Consider the following 26684-nt stretch of genomic DNA (forward strand, 5'->3'; position numbering starts at 1 on the left):
TGACATCAAAAGGGATGGCTGCCTGCAGCAGGTGGTCTAAGGGAGTTACATGGCACCAAGTGAACTGCAAAGAAGTCTGGAATGTGGAGGGATCACATGGACTGTTCTGATGAGGTTTCTGCCACTGTTAACTCCAGTGCTGGCCCAATGCGTGGCAGGGACTATCTGTAAAACAAGTGGTTACCTTCCTCAACACCAAATCAAGTGCCACGGGAGAAAGTAGGTTAGTGGACCTGCATCTACGTAAGTAAAAGCAAGCCCTTTTGAAGAAGTTTAAGTAAACATATCAGAAAAGAGTCTTTTGAGGGCAATAAGCTTTTGATTAAAGGGAAACTAGGCACACCAACTGGACCGAAAAATTCTTGTGTTTTTCTATGCACAGCTGCGAAGGTATAATGAAGGCCTGGTTAGTTCTGGTGAAGATCTTTGGTATTTTCCATTATCAACAATGATCTCTTCCTGTCATTTTTTAAAGATTTTGAGAGAGAGAGTGTGAGAGGAGAGAGGGTCAGAGGGAGCAGCAGAATCCAGGGAGCTGGGAACCCGATGCGGGACTCTGGGATTATGACCTTAGCCGAAGACAGTCACTTAACCAACTGAGCCACCCAAGTGCCCCTCTTCCTGTCGTTTAACCCGAAGAAATAAAAACTACCTTGCTTTTTTAAGTTATTTACTACAGAGTACTTCTTTTATCTATAAAATGGAAGCCTGTTTGGGGCATGTGGGTGGCTCGGTTGGTTAAGCGTCTGCCTTTGGCTCAGTCATGATCTCAAGGTCCTGAAATAAAGCCCTGCATCAGGTTCCCTGCTCAGTGGGGAGTCTGCTTCTCTCCCTCTGCCCACTCAAAATCTTAAAATTCCACCTGCTGCTCAAGCCTATGAAAACTCTCAAACTGCTTCTACAGTTTGAAGGATAAACTACCCTGTTTACAAGTTTTTTTTAAGATTTTAATTTATTTGAGAGAGAGAATGAGAGATAGCACGAGAGGGAAGAGGGTCAGAGGGAGAAGCAGACTCCCTGCTGAGCAGGGAGCCCGATGTGGGACTCGATCCCGGGACTCCAGGATCATGACCTGAGCCGAAGGCAGTCACTTAACCAACTAAGCAGCCACCCAGGCGCCCTACAAGTTTTTTTTTTTTTTTAACTGAGCTCAACGTCCAATGTGGGGCTTGAATCCATGACCCTAAGATCTACAGTTGCACGCTCTACTGATTGAGCCAGCAGTAATTTAAATAAACGACATTTCAAAAACTACCAGTCTCCTGGGGTACCTGGTGGCTCTGGTGGTTAAGCATCCACTTTCAATACAGGTCATGATCCAGGGTCCTGGGATCTAGCCCCACATAAGACTCCCTTGCTCAAAGGGGAGCCTGCTTCTCCCTCTCCTGCTGCCACTCCCCCTGCTTGTGCTGACAAAAATGTTTTAAAAAATTGGCAAAACACACTACGAGTCAGTCACCTTCTAAAATTACATTTCCATTAGTAACATTTATTACCAATGGGTAAGACAAGAAAGCAAGAACAGTTTGTAATATTCCACTAGTATCTATATACCAAATACCAATTTTAAACCACACAAGTTTGTGTTGGTTCATCAAGACAATTTACTTGATCTTATAATTGGCGAATTTAGTTTTTACTTTATTACCTTGAGTAAGATGCCTTAAAAAAATATTCCTAACATAACTGAGTATTTTAAAAACAAAAGTACCTTATTTAGTTTTCCTTATAAAATGATGGTTTCAACCTGGGATAGGCTGTTATGCTCTGACAACAAAGACACCTTTCTCCATATCCTGCACCTTCTCCATCTCAAGTCTTGGGTAGTTATAGTTATTTGCTTCATCTCAATCTGTGGGAGCTCACAGGAGTTAGAGATGGAAACAGCACTTACTGTGTGTAGCGGCAGGGCAGAGATTGAGATCAGTTTTGTGCAGACAAGAAGTGAGAATTTCACTTACAACAGGCGGGCACACAGAGCGCACGTGCAATGCACAAACAGGACAGCAGCACACATTATGATTGGCGGATACACGAACTTCCCCTGCCTTTTCTAAGATGCAAAGGGAGCTGCTCCCAACACAAACCTACCTCAATTCCAGTAAGCTATTGTCACTGCCTCCGTAGACCATTCTCCCGACCATAGACTCAAATATGCCAACAGGGGAGCTACTGATGAGCCTCTTCCTACTTTCCAGACACCAAAAGGTAGATTTTAAGTCTCTCTTTCCCACTCAGAGCCCCAACACTTCTACCTTGCCTCGGAGGCTCTCCATCACTCTGGGGGGTGCATGTGAACCCCAGCACGACCTGGTCAGTAGCAGCTGAAGGCAGACTTTCAACACTTCTGGAAGAAAGCAGTGGATACATGAGCTCACAGAAACAGAATACTCCTGGACCTACAGCTGTTACCATGACTATGCCAAGTCACAATATACGCAATTCCTAGAAATGGAAACACCGTTAATTCCTAATCCAAATGTTTTAACGAAGCACCAGTTTTTTTTTAAAAGATTCCACTTACTAAGAGTGACAGCAAGCACAAACAAGATGAGGGGCAGAGGAAGAGGGAGAAGCAGGCTCCCCGATGAGCAGGGAGTGGGGATCATGACCTGAGCCGAGAACAGACTGAGCCCCCCAGGCACCCCTCTTAAGAAGCAGTATTTTTACAAATAAGCAATGCAAAAAGGTCACCAAAGAATGATTTTTATTAGAAGTATGATAGAATAGTCGGGGAGAAAAGTACCCTTTCGAACCACATCATTATGTTGTGACCTACCTGCTATTTGTGGCTAGGAAGCAAGTTCAACCACAAGCGGATGGCAGTGCTTTTGGCCACTCAAGGCGGCCTGGGAGTTAGTCTTGCAAATTCTACAGTACAAAATAGCGTGATGACCCCAGCTGGTAAGGTCTCGCTCAAACATTTCTCAGCAGGCCAGATCTAGGGAAGCTGTATCACTTTTCTCAATGAACCGTATCCACAGAACTACTGATGAACTGATCGGAGTCAAGAAACAAATGCTATGCTTTTGACACCTACACGGTTCAGAACAGCTCATTACACAAAACGGAAAGCCAATTTGGGTTTTTTTTATTGTTTTATTTGGGAAAAGTGCTTCTTACAAAAGGGCAGCTGCAAAATACAGAGACCTCTGCAACAATTACTTGTTTTTTCTTAAGAGTGAAAGAGTGGGTGGGATCCAAGGAATGAATCAAAGCAGTAGATGGACAAATGAGCATCTCCAAGTTATTTTAGGAACTAGAGTGACAAAACTCAAAGCTTAAGTTTCCAATCTTCTTCTAACAACTTTAGCTCGCCTCATGGATTACCACCCCCGCCCCCCCTTTAGTGGAAAAGCATGACTTATCCTGCCAACCAATGACCCCACTACAAGAAACACCTTCAACTAAGTTCTGAATCACATCTGTCTACCTGCAAAGCTCAGGGATGGAATGAGGCAAATACCCACAAAAACAAACACAAAAAACCTGACAACAAAACCTCAAACGAGGACAAATATTTGTCCAAAAGTGCCTGGGCTGCAGAGGCTGGGAGACCCTAAAATATTAAATACAACTGTGTATCCGAGCCCCGGTTTGTGTTACTGACTGGGACCAGCAGACAGGTGACCCTTGTGGCTAAGCCCGTTTCTCTATTTTGTACAGACAGAGCTAGAGTACCCATCTACCGACAGCTACAATATCCTGCTTTGCCCTTCACACTCTATGTGCCATACAGGGCTGAAACCGCTAAACCAAAGCTTTTCCACTAAGGCTAAGAACACAGCATCTATGCAGGGATGAGAAGCTTTTCACACACTCACACACAGCAAGTCCATCAGCCCCCGGGAGTCCGCTTCCAGCTCGGCTGTTCACGTGGCCACTGCATCTGTTGTACGTGTTCCTTCTCAACTTTCCTATCGTGCTAAACACAGTAAAAACCTCAACGCATTTGCACCTGGTTCTGGTTACCCAGTAGTATGACTTGTGCGCAATTCAACAAGAGACCAAACCACAGAACAGGTGCACAGTGGGGGTTTTGGGGTAGGGAACAAATTTAAAAACACAGATGTGCATTGTTCACCAGAAACCTCGGGTATCCACCTCGTAAGTCTGTGGCAGGCTACGTGCCACAGTGCAGATCCGTCACCATCACCTCTATCTTGTACCCCAAAGCAGGGCCAATGCTGTTCTTGAACCTGGGGTCCCCCGATAAGTGTGGAGAGTCCATCAACGCTACCCTAGAATGGTGTCAATCTGGTGGAAAACAGATGACGCAACAGACCTACGCTAACTGTCTGACAGTTAAATTCATGTTACAAAAAAACTAGCTTTAAGATTTATTTTTGTAACTTTTTTTTTTTAACAGAGAAAAAAACACACTCCTTGGGAAAAGGTGAGGGATTGAGACAGGCCCTGGGTAAGTAGGATCACGACAGCACCTGGAGTTGACCGGCCTGCCTAGGAGAGAAGCTCGGGCACTGCCACCCCACCTCAGGGGACAGCTACTGTCTGGGGCTCAGCAGACCAGTTCACCCGCCACGTCAAGCTGCTATAGATCCAAGTCATAAAAATCTTCCAGCTCATCCTGAAACAAGTCCCACTCGTCTTCAGAGTCTGTCAGGTCGTCGTCCCCACCTGCGGCCAAAAGCATGAGCAACATCTCGCCCAGCTCAAAGGTGACAACCTCCTCTTCTTCGTTGTCAAAGGGGTTGCTGTTCTCTCTTTCCTCAATGAGCTCCCAGAAGTGGTTCCTTCGTTGGGCCTGTAAAAAACAAGGCCATGATAGGGATGGCACTGTCGAGTAGCATCTTCTATTGTTGTTTCTAAGGCAAAACGTCCAGCACACCAGAGGGCATGACGAACCAGACTTCTTATTTAGGGTTGACTTTACCAATTCCTCCCCTCTGGTTACTTGAGGCAAACCGCTTACTTAGAGCTTTAAGAGCTAGCTTTTCCTCACCTATCCCTCCCAGTTTCCTGAGGTTGCCGTTCTTTCATCCGCCAGTCTCACTCCCAGACCTGAGTGTTAATCTCCTTCCCCGGCCCCAATCTGTGTGGGACTCAACTGATAGCGTGGCATTTCCCCTCCTTTAAAAAAACAGCGAGAGTTACCCGGTATCTGCTTGATGTTCCCACTTTCTGTCTCTGTGGCTCCTCTCTACGGCCATCAGGGTACGCATGCTTGTAAAAACAGTTCCCTCCAAATGGGCAGCTCCCACGTCCTTCATCAAAATACCTGCACGCCTTGTTGCTGGAAAGGAAAATATCGCAACCCTTATTCACAGTGGATTTCAGGTCTGTATTTGACTATCATCCGGTATTTCCTTAAACAGGTAGTACAGGTAGTGATAGAACTACCATGACTGTTTCCAGCCCACCCCAAGGTGTGTTCTTAAACATGTGTGTACTAATGCATGAAGCACCAACTACAGAAAGATACTTTGTTCAAGTCTGTGCTGTTCGTAACAGCTCCAGTCCCGCAGATCCAGCAGAGAGAGAAACCTTCTAGGAAGCCCACACACAAGCACACAGGACAACTGCAACATGGACTCAGAATGAGGTTGGAACCCACTCATGGGGCTTCAGCTATTAGAGCAGACTTCGTTATAACCCAGTCTCTGGGCATGCACCCCAAGGACTGCGTTATAGCAAGGTACACAACGGGTAAGTGTTATCAGGGGTGACAAAAAGAAACTGTACTGGGAAGGCAAAGAAAGGGTAGGAAGGAGGTAGGAGTATATAATGCAGCACTGTTCTTTTCAAAGTGAACCCAAGCTACGTTGGGATCTTAGCCTGAGAAAAGGCTGCAGTGCTCATACCTCATTGCTTCCTTGTATTTCTGAATGAGTTTCTGCTTCTCTTCTTTCTCCTCCACCCAGTACTCACTTGGAATGACAAAGTTAGATGTGATCCGGCATTCTGGGCAGGACCTGGGAAACAATGAACAGGCTGCAATGCACATCCCCCGTGACAGGCCCACTCTTCAAGGACACACCCTGGTGCGTCACCTCCATACTTAAAAAGACTTAACTGAAAGCCAAGTGGGCATTTCCTGAAAGGGTTCCACACACTGTCACACAACTGACCATTTCTTTTGAAGCAAGACAAACTCCTTAAACCAACTCAATGGCTAGCCAGTTCACTCAAAAAGAGTTAACTTCTGTTAAAAAAACAAAACAAAAAAACAAAAAACAAACAGAACAAAAGAAGACATTTCACACGGACTCCTTTTTCTTTCGTTTAAATAAATTTATTTCTTGTAACTTTGCTCTGTTTAGATTATATGTAGTTTTTGTTCAGTTATGAGAACAATCTTTAAAGGATGGTGGATTATTGGCTAGCTTAATGGATGGAATAGGAAAGTGGAAAATGTAAAACGTCAGGAAACATACATTCAGAGCTAGATTAAGTTTGTTCACTGAGCCTAAACTGGCTAATCCATTAAACAGTCTCCTCAGAAAAAGCACGAAGATTCTACTAACTGATACACAGGGTTTCCTCATTCAAATAAAAGTAGATATACCAACTAACCTAGAAGCTAGCTGAAATACAAAGAAGAAATTCCAATTAGAATACCCCCGTTTCAAGATAAAATGCATGCATTTAAATGCGGTCCATCTGGTTGAAAGTTGGCACAAGATACTAAAATTCTTCCCCAAAATAGAAAGCACAAACGAAGATTGGGGAGGAGTCTCACTTTATGATCTTGCTCTCAAATTGCTTAGCACTCCTCCACTTGCGAATACACTTGAGACAGTAAGTGTGGTTGCAGTTGGAGAGAATCCCAAAGCGGCGCTCACTGGGGTTGGCTTTTTCATAGACCACCTCCATGCAGATGCCACACACCATGTCCTTACTGCGCTGGACAGCAAATGAGAGCTCCATGTCCTTCTCATGGGCCTCAATGCAAGACTAGAAAAGGTGGAGAGATAAGAAGCGTAATCAAGTCACTGAATAATGAAAGACTTCAACTTGACAGTTAATGACTGAGTTCAAAGAATCAATAGTTAACTGAAAAGATGTTCCCAATTGACTGGAAAAGCGGCTTTGTTCACAAATATAGGTGGACAGACATTCTACATATTTACATCTATCACTAGAGTCAAACTAAGACCTCAACTTCAGAAATGGGGGGAGGGGGAATCACCCAATCTTCGCCACCCTCCATGTTATGATCCATGTTAGGATAGACAGATTTTCATACTAAGCTTGTTGATCTTCTGGTTTCTAAATGGAAAATGTAATTAAGATTAAGGTCTTAATTTACAATGTGTCAAGTGAGGGTGAAGGAAGCTAACATTTATTAGTGGGCACCTAATTTTTACATTAAAAAAAAAAAAACAGCTTTGAGATACTTCATATACCATAGGATTCATTCCTTTAAAGGGTACAATTAAATGGTCTTTGTAGATGCAGTCATGCAACCATCAAACCAGTCAGTGTTAGAATGTGTTCACGTACCCCAAGAACCACCCCATACAAACAAGCAAGGAAATCACTTCACCGGAAACCGACCCCTCCCCCACTTCATTGTCAGCTACTAATCTGCGGCTCTTCTTTAAGATTTTATTTATTAGAGACAGCGAGAGAGGAACACAAGCAGGGGAGTGGGAGAGGGAGAAGCAGGCTTCTTGCTGAGCAAGGAGCCCGATGCGAGGCTCAATCCCAGGACCCTGGGATCATGAGCTGAGGCGAAGGCAGATGCTCAACGACTGAGCCACCCAGGCACCCCTAATCTGTGGCTATTCTTATTCAGGGCATTTCATATTAAATGTGTCCTTTTGTGACAGGCTTTTAGCATATTTTCAAAGTTATCTCAACTGTAGAAGGTATCAGTATTTTATTTTTTATTGCTGAGTAATATTCCATCACAGGGACAGACCACTATTTATCCATTCATCGGGTGATGGACATTTTGGTTGTTTCCACTTTGGGGCTATTAAGAATTATGGGGGCACCTTGCCTACTCAGAAGAGCATGTAACCCTTGATTTCGGGGTTGTGGGTCTAAGCCCAATGTTGGGTATAGAGATTAAACTTAAGAGGTTGGATGGCTTGGTAGATTTTGGCTGAGGTTCTGGTCTCAGGCTTCTGAAATTGAGCACCATGTGTGACACTGCACTTAAGCAGGGAGTCTGCTTAAGATGCTTTCTCCCCCTGCCTCCTCTCTCAAATCTGTAGAAAGAGGGGTGTACTGGTCAGTCAGTGAAGCGTGCAGCTCTTGATCGCATAGGTGTGGGTTCAAGCCCCACACTGGGCATCAAGTCTCCTTAAAAGTGAGGCTGAACTCTGGAAAACAGTATGGAGGTTCCTCAAACAGTTGAAAATAGAGCTACCATACGATCCAGCAATTGCACTACTGGGTATTTACCCCAAAGATACAAATGTAGGGATCCGAAGGGGTACGTGCACCCCAATGTTTATAGCAGCAATGTCTACAATAGCCAAACTGTGGAAAGAGCCAAGATGTCCATCGACAGATGAATGGATAAAGATGTGGTGTATATATACACAGTGGAATATTGTGCAGCCATAAAAAGGAATGAGATCTTGCCATTTGCAACGACATGGATGGAACTGGAGGGTGTTATGCTGAGTGAAATAAGTCAATCAGAGAAAGACATGTATCCTATGACCTCGCTGATACAAGGAATTTTTAACCTCAGGAAACTGAGGGTTGCTGGAGTGGTGGGGGATGGGAGGGATGGGGTGGCTGGGGGATAGACATTGGGGAGGGTATGTGCTATGGTGAGCGCTGTGAATTGTGCAGGGCTGTTGAATCACAGATCTGTAAAACAAACAGGTTTCTAGAGGGGAGGGGGGTGGGGGGATGGGTTAGTCTGGTGATGGGTATTCAAGAGGGCACGTTCTGCGTTGAGCACTGGGTGTTATGCACAATGAATCATGAACACTACACCAAAAACTAATGATATAATGTATGTTGATTAACATAATAAAAATTTTTTAAAAGCGAGGTTGAAGGACATAACACATACTTTTTAAACATGCTAATTATAAGGAAAAAAAGTCACCCATAGTTACACTAACTACAATATTTTAATATTTTATTTTCTGAAAGCTCTTTTTAAACAAACCTTAAGAGACACTACTAAAAAGGGAAAAAAAAAAAAGACACCACTTCTGCCAATACCCAATATAGAGCTGAAAGACTTACAGGGATTTAACTTGCTCCAATTCATGTAGCCAACATGTCGTGAAGGTAGGATTCAATCATGTCTCTTATACTATGCTTCACCCAACAACCCACTAATTTTTTTACGTAATTTAGAAGCAAAATTTGTTGCTCCAGTAAATATAAAATTTGTATATAAAAAAGTGTCTCAAAAAACATGCTGCAAATGGGCTTAAAAACCATAATCTGGGGGTGTCTGGGTGGCTCAGTGGGTTAGGGGGTCTCCCTTCGGCTCAGGCCATGATACAGGTCCTTGCTGCTCAGCAGGGAGCCTGCTTCTCCCTCTCCCTCCCTCCTGCTCCTATTCTCACCTGCAAGAACCATAGTCTGAAATCCTCATCCACCGTGATTGGGGAAGTGAAATGGTGTACTCACTGTGCAAAAAGTCTGGCATTGCTCAAAATGTTAAGCACTGAGTTACCAGATGACCCAGCAACTCTACTCTCTAACTTAAAACATGCCCACAAAAACTTACATATGAATGCTCATGACATTATTCCCAATAGCCACTGGGTGAAACAATCCCTAAGTCCTTCAATTGATGAAATGGAAAAACAAAATGTGGTGTAGCTATACAGTGCATTATTATTCAGCGAAAAAAAGGAAGTACTGATACACACTACAACACAAATAAACCTCGAAAACATTACGCTAATGTTTAAGACAGTCACAAAAGGCTACATAGGATTCCATTCATATGCAATCTCCACAACAGGCCAGTCCAGTGATCAGATTAGTTGTTGCCAGGGAACTGCAGGGAAGGGTAGAATAAACAGTAATGGAGCTAAGGGGCATGAAGTTTTTCAGGGGAACTGTGGTAATGGCTGCACAAGTATGTTAATATATTAAATACCAATCAGACGTGCATCTCTCGAAGAAGTCTCACATGGATTAACAGAATACTTCCCTGAAGACTTACTTTTATATGTTGCGATCTCTGGGCGGCATCAGTCGGATGGAGGACCTGCAGCCCACACATGTCGCAGGAGTCTCCGTGGAGATACACACAGTTCTCCCCGTACCGGCACTCTCCGACCGTAGCATAGGGGCAAAGCTGCTGCTTGGTTTCTGCTGCCGTTTGCTCTTTCTCCAATTCTTCCTTGGTCACTGAGCCCTGCGGGGATGCTTCAGTGCAGGAAGGGGCAGCTGAAAATGTTTAAGAGGGTAGTAAAGGTCCAAAATGGGTAAAGCAGATATATGAACCAAGGTAACTGAGAACCTAACTGAATAGAAAAAAATGAGAAGAACTTCAATTAAACTCCAAGTCTATTGAACTAATCCCTTCACTCTTCAAAGATCAATTTTCTAATGCTGCTTGTTTGGGGAAAAATAAAAACTTATGATTTCTTGTGCGATTGCACTGATTAAAAGAGGCTTCGGTATTTTTCGAAACATTCTGAATTCATTGGGATTCAAAAAGTTTCTTTCACTCCATCGGTAAGTCTTAGGTAATCCAATTTAGAGTATTAACTCAGGCTAAATATGAAGAGTGGAAGCAGGAAGGTTGTGAAAACCTGCTCACTGGTGGACTATGGCCCAGCACCCTAAGTTGTTTTTAGTCTTCAAAATACTCACTACGGCCACAGTAGGGCTGCCCAGGAACAAACTCAATGGCATTCACCCAGTCTTCTGAACCTGCTCCTACAGTTGCAAAGTTTGAATTTCTTGACTCGGCTTCGCCCGTATTCATTTCAACAACTGGTCCAACGCCTGATGAGAGACTTGAGGAAGCAGCAAGGGATGATTTTGCAGTTAGATCTACAGCAGTCACTTCGTCCTGTTTCAAAGGCTTGCTATGTTCATACCTAAAAAAAAATTCGAAGTCAGCAGTCACTGTCTAGCCAGCAGCCCCAATTGGGGTATGAATTCCCTGATCCTGTCCTTGGGTTGTTTTCAAAATATCATGCCTATGAATCACCTGGGAATTGTTAAAAGGCAGATCTGGAATTTCTAAGTCTGGAGCAGAGCCCATGATTCTGCATGTCTATCAAGCCCCCACAGGAAATACTGCTGGCCCAAGGACTCTTGACTAGCAAGGTCATAGACCAGGAGTCGGCAAACTAGAGCCTTCAGCCAGGTTTGGCCTAGAGGCCATGTTTGCCCACCCCCGCAGATGACCATCTATCATCCCTCAAATTCCACTCGAATCTGGAGTCTCACGGTTCCCATGGCAACTCTGCTAAAGAGACCCTGCACCGAAGACTGATCAAAGCAAGGCTGACCCTCAAACTCAAGTAGAAAACGTAGAACACTTTAACACGTTATGTTAAAATGTTCACAATATTAAACAGGAGACGGTATTTACAATATATGATATGTATTCTTTTCCTGTATCAAGTCATTGACCTGATAACTTTTCAAATCTTTACCCTATATATTTTCATTCCTTTTCATATGTAAAATTATTAAAACACATCTCCAGCTATTCCCTTCAAGAACCAACTTCCCGCCCAACAAAATACACACAATTCAGACATTCATTCAGACACAATAAATTAATTACATGATACAGTCAGTCTGAACTGGCATAACCTACAGTACACATTATCTAGCAGGTCTTGCAAATTGATTAATTGGGCCATCCTAACCATGGGCCAGCTGTGTTACCAGTGTATGTATTTCCATCTAAAATAAAGGCTAACTACACACCATCCCTTAGATTACTGCAAACATTTGCTTATATTTACCATTGTATTCTACCATCTCAAACCTTCATATTCCTACTCTTAAGCTTTAGGGAACCTACTTTCCCTTGCCGTCCAAGTAACTGCTATCAGCTATAAAACCCAGTGTGTTTTATTCCATACTGGAATCCTGAGTCATGCAAGCTAAGAGCAGAAACCACTGGGAGTATGCACTTGCACCACACCTTATTTCGTTGTCAAAAAATTGTCAAGTGGTGGGCGCCTGAGTGGCTCAGTCCTTAAGTGTCTGCCTTTGCCTCAGGTCATGATCCCAAGGTCCTGGGATCGAGTCCCACATCGGGCTCCCTGCTCAGCGGGGAAGCCTGCTTCTCCCTCTCTCACTCTCCCTGCTTGTGTTCCCTCTCTCGCTCTGTTAAAAAATAAAACCTTAAAAAAAAATTGTCAAGTGGTGTTCTAATGTGACTCTAAGCTTCTCTGTATGACAGGAACCAATGACCACATAGCTATTTATACTTAAATGTACAACCAGTTTGTTGGTCCCAGCAACTAGTCTTATTTTCAAGTGTTCAAGTGGCACAGGTATAGTTACTGTATTAGACAGCATTTTTAAAGATTTTACTGGGGGGAGAGAGAGAAGCAGACTCCCCGCTGGAACCCAGGACCCTCGGATCATGACCTGAGCCAAACACAGACACTTAACTGAGCAGGGTTAACTTAACTGAGCAGGGAGCCCGAGCCACCCGGGCACCCAAACAGTTCAATTTTTTGAGCAACATCTAGTAATAAACACATGCCATGCATTAAGAACTGTATCATCTGGGGTGCCTAGGTGGCTCAGTCAGTTCAAGTCATGATCTTGGGGGTCGTGAGATAAGAGCCCGCCTTGGGCTCCAGGCTGGGTGTGGAGTCTGCTTCGATTCTTCTCTCCCTCTCCCTGATCCCCAAGGCTTGCTCTCAAAATAAATAAATCTTTAAAAAAAACACTACTGAGGGGTCAAATTTAATGAATAAAACCGGGTCCTTGAATACAAATGATAATCTATTTTGAGTATTAACTTTTAGGGATGCCTGGGTGGCTGAGTCGGTTAACCATCTGCCTGCATCTGACTTCTCCTTGGGTCAGCAGGGAGCCTGCTTCTCCCCTTGCCTCCCGTTCCACCGGTTGTGCTAAGAAAAAAAAATGACTATTAACTTTTAAAATCAATCTGCCTAGGGCGCCTGGGTGGCTCAGTTGGTTAAGCGACTGCCTTCGGGTCAGGTCATGATCCTGGAGTCCTGGGATCGAGTCCCTCCATCGAGCTCCCTGCTGAGCAGGGAGTCTGCTTCTCCCTCTGACCCTCTTCCCTCTCATGCTCTCTACCATTCTCTCTCTCAAATAAAATCTTTAAAAAAAATAAAATCAATCCGCCTATTTAGCCTAAGTTAATCCTTTAGTGCAGAATAGATCTATAAAAATGATTCTGAAGTGAAGATTTGTCCATAGGTACTAGGAAAGATAAAGTCCATGTAAGAAAAAAATCCTAATAAAGCAAGAAGGATGCAAGATGCATTTTGAAAGGTGCTTACTAGGGGCACCTGGGTGGCTCAGTCATCATGATCCCAGGGTCCTGGGACTGAGCCCCACATCAGGTTCTCTGCTCAGCAGGGAGCCTTCTCCCTCTCCCTGCCACTCTGTCAACTTGTGTGCTCTCCCTCTCACTCAAATAGTATATAAAAGACAAGAACAACCAAAAGGTGCTTACTAGAAATACGGTTCCATGAAGCATGGACCTTCTTAAGAATAGGGATCAATCCAGCCTATGACCCTCAGGCCAAACCCAGAGCTAGAGCTAAAAATGGTTTTGATACTGAGCAAGCCAGCCAGGCTCCCCATTGACAATTTCTTTTACAGGCCATTTCTGTGGGCAATTTTAACTGTGTAATTCAGGAGACAGCAACGGACTTGTATTCTTGGTTTCAGTATTTTTAAATGGTTGAAAAATGAACTCAAATTTCAGCGTCTCAATGAAGTTTCATGGGAACACACCACATCCATCAGCTTATCATCTACAGCTGCTATTGCACCAAGAACAGCATGGCCTCCATAGCCAAAATACATTCATTATCTGGCCCTGTACAAACGAAGCCTGCCAATTCCTACTTAAGAGGACTAACATCTACTGGATTCAGAGTCCATAATGATTGTGTTTGTAATGATTATTAAATTAATTCTTTTTAAGATTTAGATCACAGAATTGGTGATCCTTTTAATCAAAGTGTTAAGCAATACTGAGACAACACTGAAACCAATATTGGGCTTTTCTTTTTTTTTTTTAAAGATTTTATTTATTTGAGAGAGAGAGAGAGCACATGAGAGGGGGGAGGGTCAGAAGGAGAAGCAAGACTCCCCGCTGAGCGGGGAGCCCGATGCGGGACTCGATCCAGGGACTCCAGGATCATGACCTGAGCCGAAGGCAGTCGCTTAACCAACTGAGCCACCCAGGCGCCCTGGGCTTTTCTTTCACATCTTTGCAGATACTCTGTATAGTATTAATTTCTATGTAAGGAAACTGAAATCACTTTTTCTTCCATCTTTGAGAGTAGATAGATGCTTTCCCCTCTGGTTGGCTACTTCCGACCCCCAATCATTCCAAGGTCTGGTACCGGTCTTTAAAATTTTTTTTTTTTTAAGATTTTATTTATTCATTCATGAGAGACAGAGGGGGAGAGAGAGAAGCAGAGGGAGAAGCAGGCTCCCAAGGAGCAGGGAGCCCGATGCGGGACTCAATCCCAGGATCCCGGGATCATGACTGAGCCAAAGGCAGATGCCTAACCATCTGAGCCACCCAGGCGCTCTGTCTTTAAAATTTTAACTTATGGGGTACCGGGGTGGCTCAATACGTTTAGCGTCTGACTCTTTAACGGTTTCGGCTCAGGTCATGGTCTTGGGTTTCCTAGGATCTCCTGGGCAGAGTGCTTATGTGCTCTTTCAAATAAATAAATCTAAATACGTTAATTTACGGGATTCAGTGGGTCCAGAGGGAAAGAGCCCTCCACAGGAAACAAGACCTACCATAACAATGGTTGTCAACCAAGGCAATACTCCCTCTTTCTCCACTGGGTGTTCATCAACGATGAGGGCATTCTTATGGCACTGAGTAAGTGGGGGCAAAGGATGTTAGAGGTCATGCAATGTGTTTAACAGTTCTGAGTAATGAAGAACTGGCCTAAGTTAACAGTGCCACCTTCATGAAGCATGGACGCAGTAACATTTGTGAACTGTTGGCATTAGGACATCATCTTTCATTGAGGAAACTATTACCTCTATGAGGCGTTCAATATTTGAAATCTCTGGGCAGTGGCCAATTTGTATAAAAAGATCCCTACACAGTTAAGAGTGAAAAAGTAGGTGTAAATCTTCCAGCCTGTCTGTCCCAATTACCACCAAAGCTTCCCTTCAGGCCAACTATTAATAATAGGTTTCCCTAATTCCTTTCATTTCAACCTGAGAGATCTAAACCTAGCTCAAATCAGATCATTGGCCAAAGAGGGAGCTGCATCTTTAAAGAAAAAAAGCAGTTATCAGGTGACTTGAAACCGCCTCAATGTCAGGGCTTCACCAAAACAGGGCACCCACCTCACTCCCTGGCCTTCGACCTCGGTCTCCCACAAGTCCACTGATTACAGGGTTATGTTGAGGATGGGCTTCCATACTTATTCCCAAGGAGAATATGAAATGCCTAAATGCCATTTAGGGCTGGGGAAGTAACCTGAAAAGTAAGCTAACACATACAGCCTCAGCCTTAGCTTGGGTTTCTTACAGTTATTTTTCACTCTTCCCACCTATATGGTCCAATCAGATGAGTCCCTCTTCTGAAGAGGAAGCCGACTGTTACCCAGCCATACTTTCCCCCCTCCTATCACACAGCATACTCTCCACTTCTCTCTGCTGGACACCCTAGTTTCCCCTCCCACTCCTGACATTTGTTTCTTCTCTCCCTGCACATAGTGTACAAAGACTCTCGGCTGATTGTTTAGGCAAAGAACCAGGCTCCCCTACAATTAAGCTGGCCTAGAAAACCTGCAAGAGACCATGTAGTAGGATGGTGTTCTACCAACCCCCCCTTTCATACTGTGACTGATAAGCCTGGCAGTCGAGTTTTTTGGGGTTTGTCTTTTTCCCCTTCCCAGTAATACTGCAATGAAAAAAATTAGCTGAGAGCAAAAGGACTTAAACTCAGAAGTTCCATTTCCGAGCTCTTAAAAGTCACATGAAAAAAAATCTATTTTTCTCTATCCTTACTAGATTTCCTAATAAAATGAATGTGGGATGACTGAACATTTATATCCCACCCATCAATAATTTCCTAGCCTTTTGAATTCTAAGCATATGGCGTAGAATGCTAAAACTGGCCGACATTCCCCAAATGTCTTACCTAATATGATGGTTTATGGTTTAAAGTATGTCCACAGTTCTTTGACACGCCTCCCTTCAAAAGGTGGGGCCCAATCTCTCTCCCCTTGAACACTTCAACATGGGCTGGATTTAGTGACTTGCTTGTAATGAAGAGTATAGCGGGAAGTGAGTGCAGGGCTTCTGAGACTAAGTCATAAAAGGCACTGTGGATGTGTCCTTGCTGGCTCTCTCCAATCACCTGCTCTGGGGAAAGATAGCAACCAAGTAGGACACTAAAGTAGCCCTAAGGAGAGGTCCAACTGGTAAAAAACTAAGGTCTCTCTCCACCTTAGGAGTGATCCTCCAAGCCCCTGGGGGAGAGGTCAGATAATGGCAGCCCTGCCCAAATTCCTGACTGCAACCTCTAGAATCTTGGAGCTAAAACCACCCAGCTAAACAAGACCCCCAGAAACTGGGAGATGTTTTATCATTTCTAAGCTGCTAAATCTCGGGGTAATTTGTTCAACATCAACAGGTAACTATTTTTATTGGTTATTTGACAGAGAGAGAACAAGCATGGGGAACAGCAGACAGCGAGGAAGAAGCAGGCTCCCTGCTGAGCAGAGAGCCCAATGCGGGGCTACATCCCAGGACCCTGGGATCATGACCTAAGCAAGGCAGCTTACTTAACCAACTGAGCCACCCAGGCTGCCCCAATCAACAGGTAACTAGAACACTTCTTTTCTGACTTGGAAAGATAAATAAAACCTCCACCTATTTCTAAGCACAAGCCACTGCTGCTGAATCGCAACGTAACAGAATTAGGGTGCCAATTCAATTAATAATGATAGAGATTAAAGAATGAATCCCTTTTGGTTCTTAACATTCTGATGGTTACTAGACACATTCCTGAGTATTTCCTCTAAATCTAAGCTTAGTTGCAAGCTGAAGGGTTTCAGGAAAGTTGACACTGAATGATAAGCAATGAGAAGCTCTCTAAGTAGTAACCTAATACACTATTCCAAATGCCTACGATACCCTTTTCTCTCCTATTTCATTATTAAGAGATATGCACATCATTCTTAGTCCTAAAAAGGAAATGCGATATACATACTTTCTCCACACCTTATCCCTAGGTTTGCAGAAGGAGCTCCTCGAATTACTGCATTACAAACTCATTTTTAAAAAAAAATTCATACCCTCTAAGTTAGAGATTTGTAACTAACACTAAGGAGTCCTTTTTCAAAGCATTTATCTTAAACCTATTTATAAAGCTATTGGAATTATGTATTTTACTCTTCTTCTCACCCTCTTCCACTCCACCTCTCAACAAACTCATCTGTGAACAATTCTTACCTGCAGCGGTCTCCGTAAATACAGTATCCTCGCTGAAAATACTTGCACACTACACCGTAAGGACTGTCAGAGAGGTCATGTGAGTAGCGACAGTTATCTCCTTCCTTACAAACTCCGTGCATGAAATACCTGTGAGAAAAAGAACCACAAAGTTCAAGACAGTCCTAAAAGAATTCATGACCAATGTACTCCACCAGTAACACACCAATAGTAGGAATATCCTAGTGCTGTATAGTAATATACCCAATATATGCTATTCTACGCAAACATGTGAAATGAACACAACAGCAAGCAGTGTAAGACTATGAGGAGATTATCCGTTATGGTACCACAGAAGACTGCCTATACATATGTGCACCAATTTAGATTTCAACTCTGAGGTCATCTAATCTGGTCTCTACAGGGTTAAGTTTGACCACAGTTCTCATTCCACAAGTCCTAGGGAGGTAGTAACGTTAGCCATAATGGCAGCTCTATCTGTAAAAAAAAAAAAATAAAAAAAAAAAAAGAAGAAGAAACAATTTAGACCAGAATGGGTAAGACTATGTTTCACTACTTCACGAAACCATTTTAGGGGTGCCTGGGTTGCTCAGTCAGTTAAGGGTCTGCCTTATCGGCTCAGGTCATCATGATCTCAGGGTCCTGGCACCGGGCCCCACGTTGGGCTTCCTGTTCGGCAGGGAGCCTGCTTCTCGCTCTGCCTCTGCCCCCGATTCTTGCCTGCTCTCTTGCGCTCTCTCTTGCGCTCCCTATATAGTGCTCTCTCAAAGGTTTTAAAAAATAGTTTTATTTATTCATCTGACAGAGACACAGTAAGAGAGGGAACACAAGAAGGGGGAGTGGGAGAGGTCGAGAAGCAGGCTTCCTGACAGAGCAGGGAGTCCGATGTGGGGCTCAATCCCAGGACCCTAGGATCATGACCTGAGCCTAAGGCAGATGCTTTAACAACTGAGCCACCTAGGCCTGCTCGGCGGGAAGCCTGCTTTTCCCCTCCCACCCCCCTATTTGTGTTCCCTCTCACACTGTGTCTCAAATAAATAAAATCTTTAAAAAAAAAAAAAGAAAAAATTTTTAAAGATTATTTGACAGAGAGAGACACAGTGAGAGGGAACACAAGTGGGGGTAGGAGGAGAGGGAGAAGCAGGCTCCCTGACCTGAACCAAAGGCAGACACTTAACTGGAGCCACTCAGGTACCCCTAAATAAAATCTTAAAGAAACCATTTTAATGCTTGAAAAGCCACGTGAAGGGTACCTGAGTGGCTCAGCTGCTTAAGCAACTCTTGATCTCTCCATCTCAGGGTTTTGAGTTCAAGCCCCACACTGGACTCCAAACTGGGCATGGAGTCCTCTTACAACTTGATGTAAAATCCACATGTGAAAATATAACCAAATTTGCTGCAAACATAGAGGCAAAGAGAAATCACCGTATGTTCTTTGGTTAGCAGACTACTGCTCCTCAGCCTTAGAGGATTACAGGTGTACCTAACTAGCAGTTTCCTAAGCAAGTATCAAGAGTATGCCTTAGTAGGACCTGGAATAGCACCATCAGCATCATTTGGGAATTTGCTAGAAATAAACACCTCATACCTTAAAATCAGGAAGTGGGGATGGAGGGGGATGAGTAGAGCAAGCAGCAATCTACATTTAGGTTAGAAGTGATAGTCATTTTTTGATCGCATAGAGTAGAACCACCACGACCATCCTCCATCTTCCCATCACTGACTTCTGTCAGGGTTTTTTTACCCCCTCCCCAAGATTTTATTTTTAAGTAAACTCTACGCCCAATGTGGGGCTTGAACCCACAACCAGAGATCAAGAATCACATGCTCTAGTAGTGACTGAGTCAGCCAGGCAGGGCACCCCAGGGTTTTTTTAATTCTTTGGTCCTTTACTGGTCTCTTTTTCTTGAGCAGAGAGAAATGAAGGTTTATTTTTGGCAGGCCACAACTAGCCACATAGGCACCTGAAGGAAAAAGTACGTATTTCCTAAGTGTGGCTGATGACATCACTATATCCAAGAGTGTCACCATTATCTAGAGTAACTGTATACTCCACTTGCCCACTGATCTGAATATGTAGAAAATATCTATATTTACCTAAGGAACCTGGAAGAAGGCTGCCCAAAATTGAATATGAAAGCTTCTGTTCAAAGAAGGGAAAACTTCTGCATGACAGTACATCACTTGAAAAGACTAACATGTTGGTGGAAATAGTTAAAATGACCAATATCCCAAAGTGCCCTGGACTTGTAGTCCGTAACAAAATCTAAGAATATACTAGGAAGAGAACTATAGTTGACCTAATTTTAATTTCAACTGTTATTTTAAGTTTACCATAATGTAACTCAGGCGTGAACTTCTGCTCAACTACAGGGCAACTTTGAGTTAAACCACTTGTTTATCAATAGGTAATTTTGGGGGCACCTGGGTGGCTCGTCGCTTAAGCGTCTCACTTCGGCTCAGGTCTGATCCTGGGATCAAGCCCTGCAATGGGCTCCCCACTCAATGGGGAGTCTACTTGATCCTCTCCCTCTGCTCCTCCCTGCTTGTGCTCTCCCTGTGTCTTAAAAAAAAAAAAAGCTCATTTGACTGCATAAATGAAGACATCAACACAGACACCCCCTAACTATAAACAAGCCAATGAAAATTACATTGTAATCACTGCTGCAGTAAAATCTTGCTTCAAAGTACATAGAAGTATCCAGGGGCACCTGGGTGGCTCAGCTGGTAAAGGTGTCTGCCTTCAGCTCAGGTCATGATCCTTGAGATGCAGGATTGAACCCCCTTTCCAGCTCCCTGCACAATGGGGAGTCTGCTTCTCCCTCTGCCTCTCACCCTGTGCTTTCTTGCACTCAAGTAAATAAGTAAGGAAAGTATCCAGTTGGTAATAGGTTAGTTATCCTTTTGAAACAGTATCAGTGCTCAAACACAATAGTTTACTGTCTTATCCCCAAGTGGGAACTGTTCCTTTTTAAACACAAGAGTGTCTATACCTTCAGTATTTCTTTGGGATCATTTAAGTCACATACAGATACTGAGGGGCGCCTGGGTGGCTCAGTCATTAAGCGTCTGCCTTCGGCTCAGGCTCAGGTCATGATCCCAGGGTCCTGGGATTGAGTCCCACATCGGGCTCCCTGCTCAGTGGGGAGCCTGGTTCTCCTCCTGCTCCCCCTGCTTGTGCATTCTCTGACAAATAGAATCTTAAAAAGAACTGGGGAGACTTTTAAATTCCAGCTTTGTCAATTAGAAGCTATGTGACCTTCAGCAGGTTTCAGCAATCTTTTAGAATTAAGGTAAGTCAGTAACTACATAGTCTTTGTGCTATGTCCTTCCACATCTTTACTCTGCCCTGCCAGACCACATTTATTCACTATACTGATTTATGACCAGCGTAGCAAGAGGTACACAGGAACATGTCAAGTTGAGAGGAAGTCAACTGGTGCCTGGGTTGCTCAGTCACCTGCCTTTGGCTTAGGTCATGATCCCAGGGTCCTGGGATCAGGCCAGCATCGGGTTCCCTGCTCAGTGGGGAGCCTGCTTCTCCCTCTCCCACTCCCCCGGCTTGTGTTCCCTCCCTCGCTGTGTCTGTCAAATAAATAAATCCAAAAAGATTAAGTCAAACCATTAAGGCAAGACACCCATGCCACAAGGTTTTTATCAACTGTAGTAATATAGCCAGAATACAAACAACCTTTTCAGGCACTATTCCTGACAAAGTCAATATATGCAAAAAGCTACATCATGTATCTATCTGGCTCAACATGAAGCCAGAGAAGAATTACCCAGCAATGACATAGGTTCCTGAGGTCCAGAACTAGTAACACTGAAGGAATTCAAGTAGACACAAAAAATCACCTGATACTTCAGGGTCAACAGAAATGCTAGAATACAAGGAGGGGCGCCTGGGTGGCTCAGTAAAGCGTCTGCCTTCGGCTCAGGTCATGATCCCAGGGTCCTGGGATCGAGCCCCACATCGGGCTCCCTGCTCGGCGGGAAGCCGGCTTCTCCCTCTCCCACTCCCCCTGCTTGTGTTCCCTCTCTCGCTGTGTCTCTCTGTGTCAAATAAATAAAAGCTTTGAAGAAGAAAGGCTAGAATACAAGCCCTAATTAGTTACTGCCAAATACTAAACATAAATGGTTGTTTGGTATGCATGGTCTGGGTTTTCAGCTTATTTTTTTGGCCTTTTATCCCTCAGTGATATGAACACTATTGGTATATCGAGAATTAAATACAATTCTCAGTGAAATCCCTCCTCACCAACCCATCTCTAAGAGATTATGATTGTGAGAAGTGTTGCGTTGTAACAAGTAGAAAAAAAAGGCAAACCTCTCCCAATAAGTTTCTCTCCCCAAAATGAAACCAAAGGCTTATTTTTTTTTTTTTAAGATTGAGGCCATTTATTTATTTAGTGGGATCGTGACCTGACTGAGCCACCCAGGCACCCCTCGAAGTTTTGTTTTTAAAATGCCACCACCAAGCCTCTCCAGACTAAAGCTTCCTTTGGAGAAAAGGCTGGGCCATTATGACTTTTTAAAAATTCATTTATTTTAGAGAGAGGAATGGGGGGTAAGAGGGAGAAAGAATCTCAAGCAGACTCTTCCACTGAGCTTGGATGGGTATGGGGCTCCATCCCTCCACTGGGATCATGACCTCTGACCCTCCCTCCTGCTCCTGCTCTCACTGCAATGTCACTCCAGACATTGTCCAGTTAAGACAAATAAAATAGACTAGAAATCTCCCTACTGCTGTACCTCCTGGAAACCTAAGCACGTTTGCCAAAATAATTACAAAACACTCCAACAATAGCTTCTAGGGTACACAGAACCGAATACCCTCAAAGTACCTCTAGGCATCGCAACAACCTGCCTGTGGGTTGACAGAAGAAATTACAGAATGCTACCTAATTCAGCATTTACCACTTCATCGGCTATGGCATTTTTTAACTTGGGATACTTAATCTGAGGAGTGCACGTACCATTTTTCAGACTAGACTGCAAATTCCTGGTGGCTGAGGACCATGGTTTACTCTGCTTTTTTTATCTCTTACAATACTTTACAAATACTTACCAGTTACATATTTAATAAAAACTGTAGGTGTCATCGCAAATCGACATGTCAGTAGCAAATTAATTCTTCTTAATGAATGGGCTGGTTAACTTTTTCAATGCCACCCCTTCAAAAAAGCCTGTACTAGATAGTTTCCAAGTAATAAACTTCACTATGGGTATGACTGCAATTGGAAAGAGACTTTCTGGAATTATTTCCTTTATTTTTTAAACTCAAAATGAAAACACTTGGTTTTGGGATATTATTTCAAATGCCAGAACAGTCATCTACCACTGTAGAACTCCCATAAAGCAGTGTCTAAATCCAAAATTATAGCTTGCAAGTTATGACAGTATTTTATTTTTTAAAAATTTATTGTTGTTAATCACCATACATTACATCATTAGTTTTTGATATAGTGTTCCAAAGTATTATTTTAACCCTATACTCTCAAAGCTAAAAGCAATACCATATTTCATAATATTCCTCCAATAAAAAAATATGAAAAATGGCCTGGTGGGGGCAGCATGATACAGTTCCTTGGGAAAGGTGTAGGTTTTTCTTAAGCCGCAGACATCAAACACAATGAGGTAGAATTGAGAAATAAATAGTAACCAGTAAGAAAATCAATTGAGCAATTTAAAAAAAGTCCTCCAAAGAACTAACTTCTTAGAGGATTATGCCCTAAGTAAATAGCCTTAAACAAACTGCTAGATGGAAGAAAATAAGCAGAAACACTAAAGTGTATCACTTAATCTTAATTCTCCTCTAGGGAGATTTAGCAAACAATGAAAATATAATACAATGCATTTTTGCATTCCCTTGAACATCTAGGGCATCGTCTCTTGTTGTAGGCACTAATACTTATTTAATGAATAACTGAATAAGGTAGTCCCCAAAAGATAACTCAAGTACACATTTAGGATAAACAAAATAGGGCCCCTGCTCAAAGCTCAAGGTCCACAATAAATGAAGATCTCATATTCACTATCCAAAGAGAATTTTAGTTAGATGTTCGTACCTAGAACTGAAAACAATGTCAAATATTAAAATCCAAGATATACTAGCCTTTACTTTTTAAAAATAACTTTCAAGTAAAAACTAGTACGTCTAAGCCTGTTATCTTTTACATAATGCCTTTCCAAAATACTAGATTACTGAGCTATGTAAATTTTTTTAAATACATGTAAATCTATTGGTTCATGGGCAACGAATTCCCAGTCAAGGAACAATCTACAATACTGCATTTAACTCAAAGATCCTAAAGGCAAGCAAAGAGGAATGCAGTCTGGTAAGCTATTCTGAATTCTGGTTATATACTGTTGAGGACTAGAAAAGGAGAAATTAAGAACAGGGCCAAGTGTCCAACAGAGAAGAAAGTGTGAAAGTGACAATCAATTCTGTGCACTGCTGTAAAGTTGGGTTCAAGTTACAGCTGCCAAGATAAAAATGAGGTAAGTATGGTAATGCCAGGTTGGTGATGGGTGTTAAAAGCTAGACTATATTGAGATTGGAAATGATATGTTAAAATCAAGGCTTTGTATGGAGTTCCTGTTAAGAACTCACATATTCAAGCAACATATTTTCAGTATATAGAGGTAGATTGGGACTGCAGAGTGAAGGGCTAAAAATTCAGGTATATAAAGGTTACACTAGTTCTTTTATTTTTAAAGGAACCAACTAGCACATATACATCAACTGCAGCACTGTAGAGAAGAGAAATTGTAAATAGGGACTTAACTGTTTCATGAACAAGAATTTTGAAATTCTCATTCTTCAAGATACTGCACTTGATTCCATTCTTAAGATCTACAAACGACTGGTAAGAGAAGCGACCTAAAATAGCTTTTATGCTTCTTCAACCCACTACTGAAAATAAGCTTATATATTCATGCCTTACATGTATATAAACAGAGAATGCTCTTAAATATCACTGTTAACACCAGGACAGTGAGTTCTGTATAGTTAAGAATCCTTACGTATTGCATAGAAATTATCCCACCCCCCCGGTGAAAACTGGCGTTCCAGTTGGATTTTTTCAACTGCTAGAAAAACGCTTCCAGTCGCTAATGATCACTTCTATAGGAATCCAAGTAAAACATTCAATTAAATGCACAGAAGTGCACTCATCCTGTATGTACAGCTCGATCAATTTCTACACGCGTACACACGTACCTATTACCGCCATCCACTTATTTTTTTTTCAAATACTTACATCTATCTGACATACCAAACCCAAACAAAACCGCTCTCCTGCATTTCCCCCCTTCAGAAGTAAGATGCGTGTATTTCAAAAGAACATTTTCACCGCGGGAGGGGAATGGCAGCGCGTGTAATTTAAGGCGGAGGAGACGACCTCAGCCCGGCACTCGGTTCTAAAACAAAAGCTCAGAACCGCCAACCTCGATAAACATACAAAGAAGAAATAACAAAAGCTACTTCTCGGGTGCGGCGAGGGCGGAGAGAGACGCGAGCAGACATTACCAACGGATGACACCGTGCCGAGGCCAGGCAGCCGGGCCACCTCGTCGCTGCCCGCGGCCGCGCTCCCCAGCCCCGCAGGCCAGCAGGGAAGCCGGCTGCAGGCTAGAACACGCACCCCCTTCCGTTTGAACCTGAGGAGGAGCTGCAAGCAGGGGCTGCAGATCTGGCGACAATGAAAAGGAGGAGGAGTCTGCCCACCTTTCTCTCTACGCGGCGCGCCGCTCCGCCAGCGCTGGGAGGGCGGCGGGCGGTGCGGCAGCCTCGCAGCAGAGCCGCGCGCGCCCGGCACCGCGGCGGCCGGCGGGGGTTGACGCAGCGCGGGCGCGGAAGCCGCGGCGGCCAAACGCCGCTCTCCTCCCTCCTCCGCCCGCCCCCGGCCGCCCGCCCGCCCGCCCCTTCCTCTGCGCCCTCTCCGCGGCCTCGGCCCCCTCCCCGCGCCGGCGCCCGGCTGCGCAGCGCCTCACCTGCAGGTGACCTGTTTAGTCCAGCCGCCGCTGCTGCCGTCGCTGCTGCCTCCCCCTCCCCCCGCCCCCGAGGACGGGGAGGTGACTGTGGGGATAGGGGTGGGGGAGGCTGCTGCCACCGCCGCCGCTGCCGCTCCTGCTCCTGATGTTGTGGCTGTTGTTCCGGGAGCTGCAGCCTCCGCCATTACTGTTTATCCCACACAGCAGTGGCACCGGAACTTCCGGGATCACATAGTTCCGGTCCGGCTGCGGGAGAAGGCGGCGAGGCGAGGGGAGGGGAAGGAGACTGGGGCGCCCGCTCGCTCCTCTTGGCTCCGCTTAGGGTCTCCGAGCGCTCTAGCCGCTCGGACTGCGGGCTGGAGCCGCAGCGCCCGCGGCCCGCCCCTCGACCCCGGCGCCCAGCATCCTGATTGGCGGACGAGACAGCCCCGCCTGCGGGGGCGGGGCAGGGGCCGGGCGCAGCCGGCTGCACCCACCCTCACTGCTCCCCCGCCCCCCCCACACTGGGCGGCACATCTAGGGAACTTTTTATAAAAAGTCCACATTTCAAGAGTGCTAACCCAGAGGAATACCTGGGTAGCAGAGGCAGATACAGTGGAGGACGGGAATAGAGGACCTGGGTTGGAATCCAGACTTTCCCATTTACTGACTGTACCAATGGTCAGCTGAAGGAACCGGGGATACATACCCATTCTGAGCCGGTTCCTCATCTCCAATGGGATGATAGTAGGCCCTCCCTCACAGGGTTGCTGTGAGGATTATGGGACATGCGATCACTGAGGTTAGTGCCTGGTACATAGTAAACACTTAATGTTCTCTTATTCCTCCAATCGGTGTAATCTCTAAACCCCGGAGACTAGCATGGTAGCCCAGCACAGGTTCTGGAGTCAGCTTGTCTCCCTCACCTCCCGCTTTCTCCCATTCCTAGCTATGTGCCTTTGAGCAAGCTAATTTACTTTTTAGTGCTCCTGCTTTCTCTCTGTAACAGTTAACAGTAAGAGTCTATGGAAAGCACTGTTCTTTCACACAATACTGAACAGATAATAACATAAGGTGTCTGAAATATCCCAGCTTGAGTCATTTGTAAAACTATGAAAATTAAAATGTATATAATCCTA

The 26684-nt window shown here is 44.2% G+C and overlaps 1 protein-coding gene across 2 annotated transcripts; it reads right to left on the bottom strand.

Moving 5' to 3' along the window:
* Positions 1-1130: 1130 nt before the first annotated feature.
* Positions 1131-25926, bottom strand: MKRN1 (makorin ring finger protein 1). 2 transcript variants are annotated; one of them, XM_027574204.2, is made up of 8 exons: positions 25301-25393; positions 17572-17700; positions 10771-11000; positions 10115-10341; positions 6701-6915; positions 5823-5933; positions 5116-5254; positions 1131-4765 (listed from the first exon to the last, which is right to left on the bottom strand). In XM_027574204.2, the coding sequence occupies exons 2-8, from the start codon at positions 17691-17693 to the stop codon at positions 4553-4555; spliced, it is 1257 nt and encodes a 418-aa protein (XP_027430005.1). In that variant the 5' UTR covers positions 17694-17700; positions 25301-25393; the 3' UTR covers positions 1131-4552. The 2 variants fall into 2 exon arrangements, with proteins under 2 accessions (XP_027430005.1, XP_027430004.1); XM_027574203.2 differs by lacking the exon at positions 25301-25393 and adding an exon at positions 25567-25926 and having other exon boundaries at positions 1132-4765.
* Positions 25927-26684: the final 758 nt, after the last annotated feature.

Source organism: Zalophus californianus, chromosome 12 (genome assembly GCF_009762305.2).
Source record: "Zalophus californianus isolate mZalCal1 chromosome 12, mZalCal1.pri.v2, whole genome shotgun sequence".
NCBI classification, from domain to species: Eukaryota; Metazoa; Chordata; class Mammalia; order Carnivora; family Otariidae; genus Zalophus; species Zalophus californianus.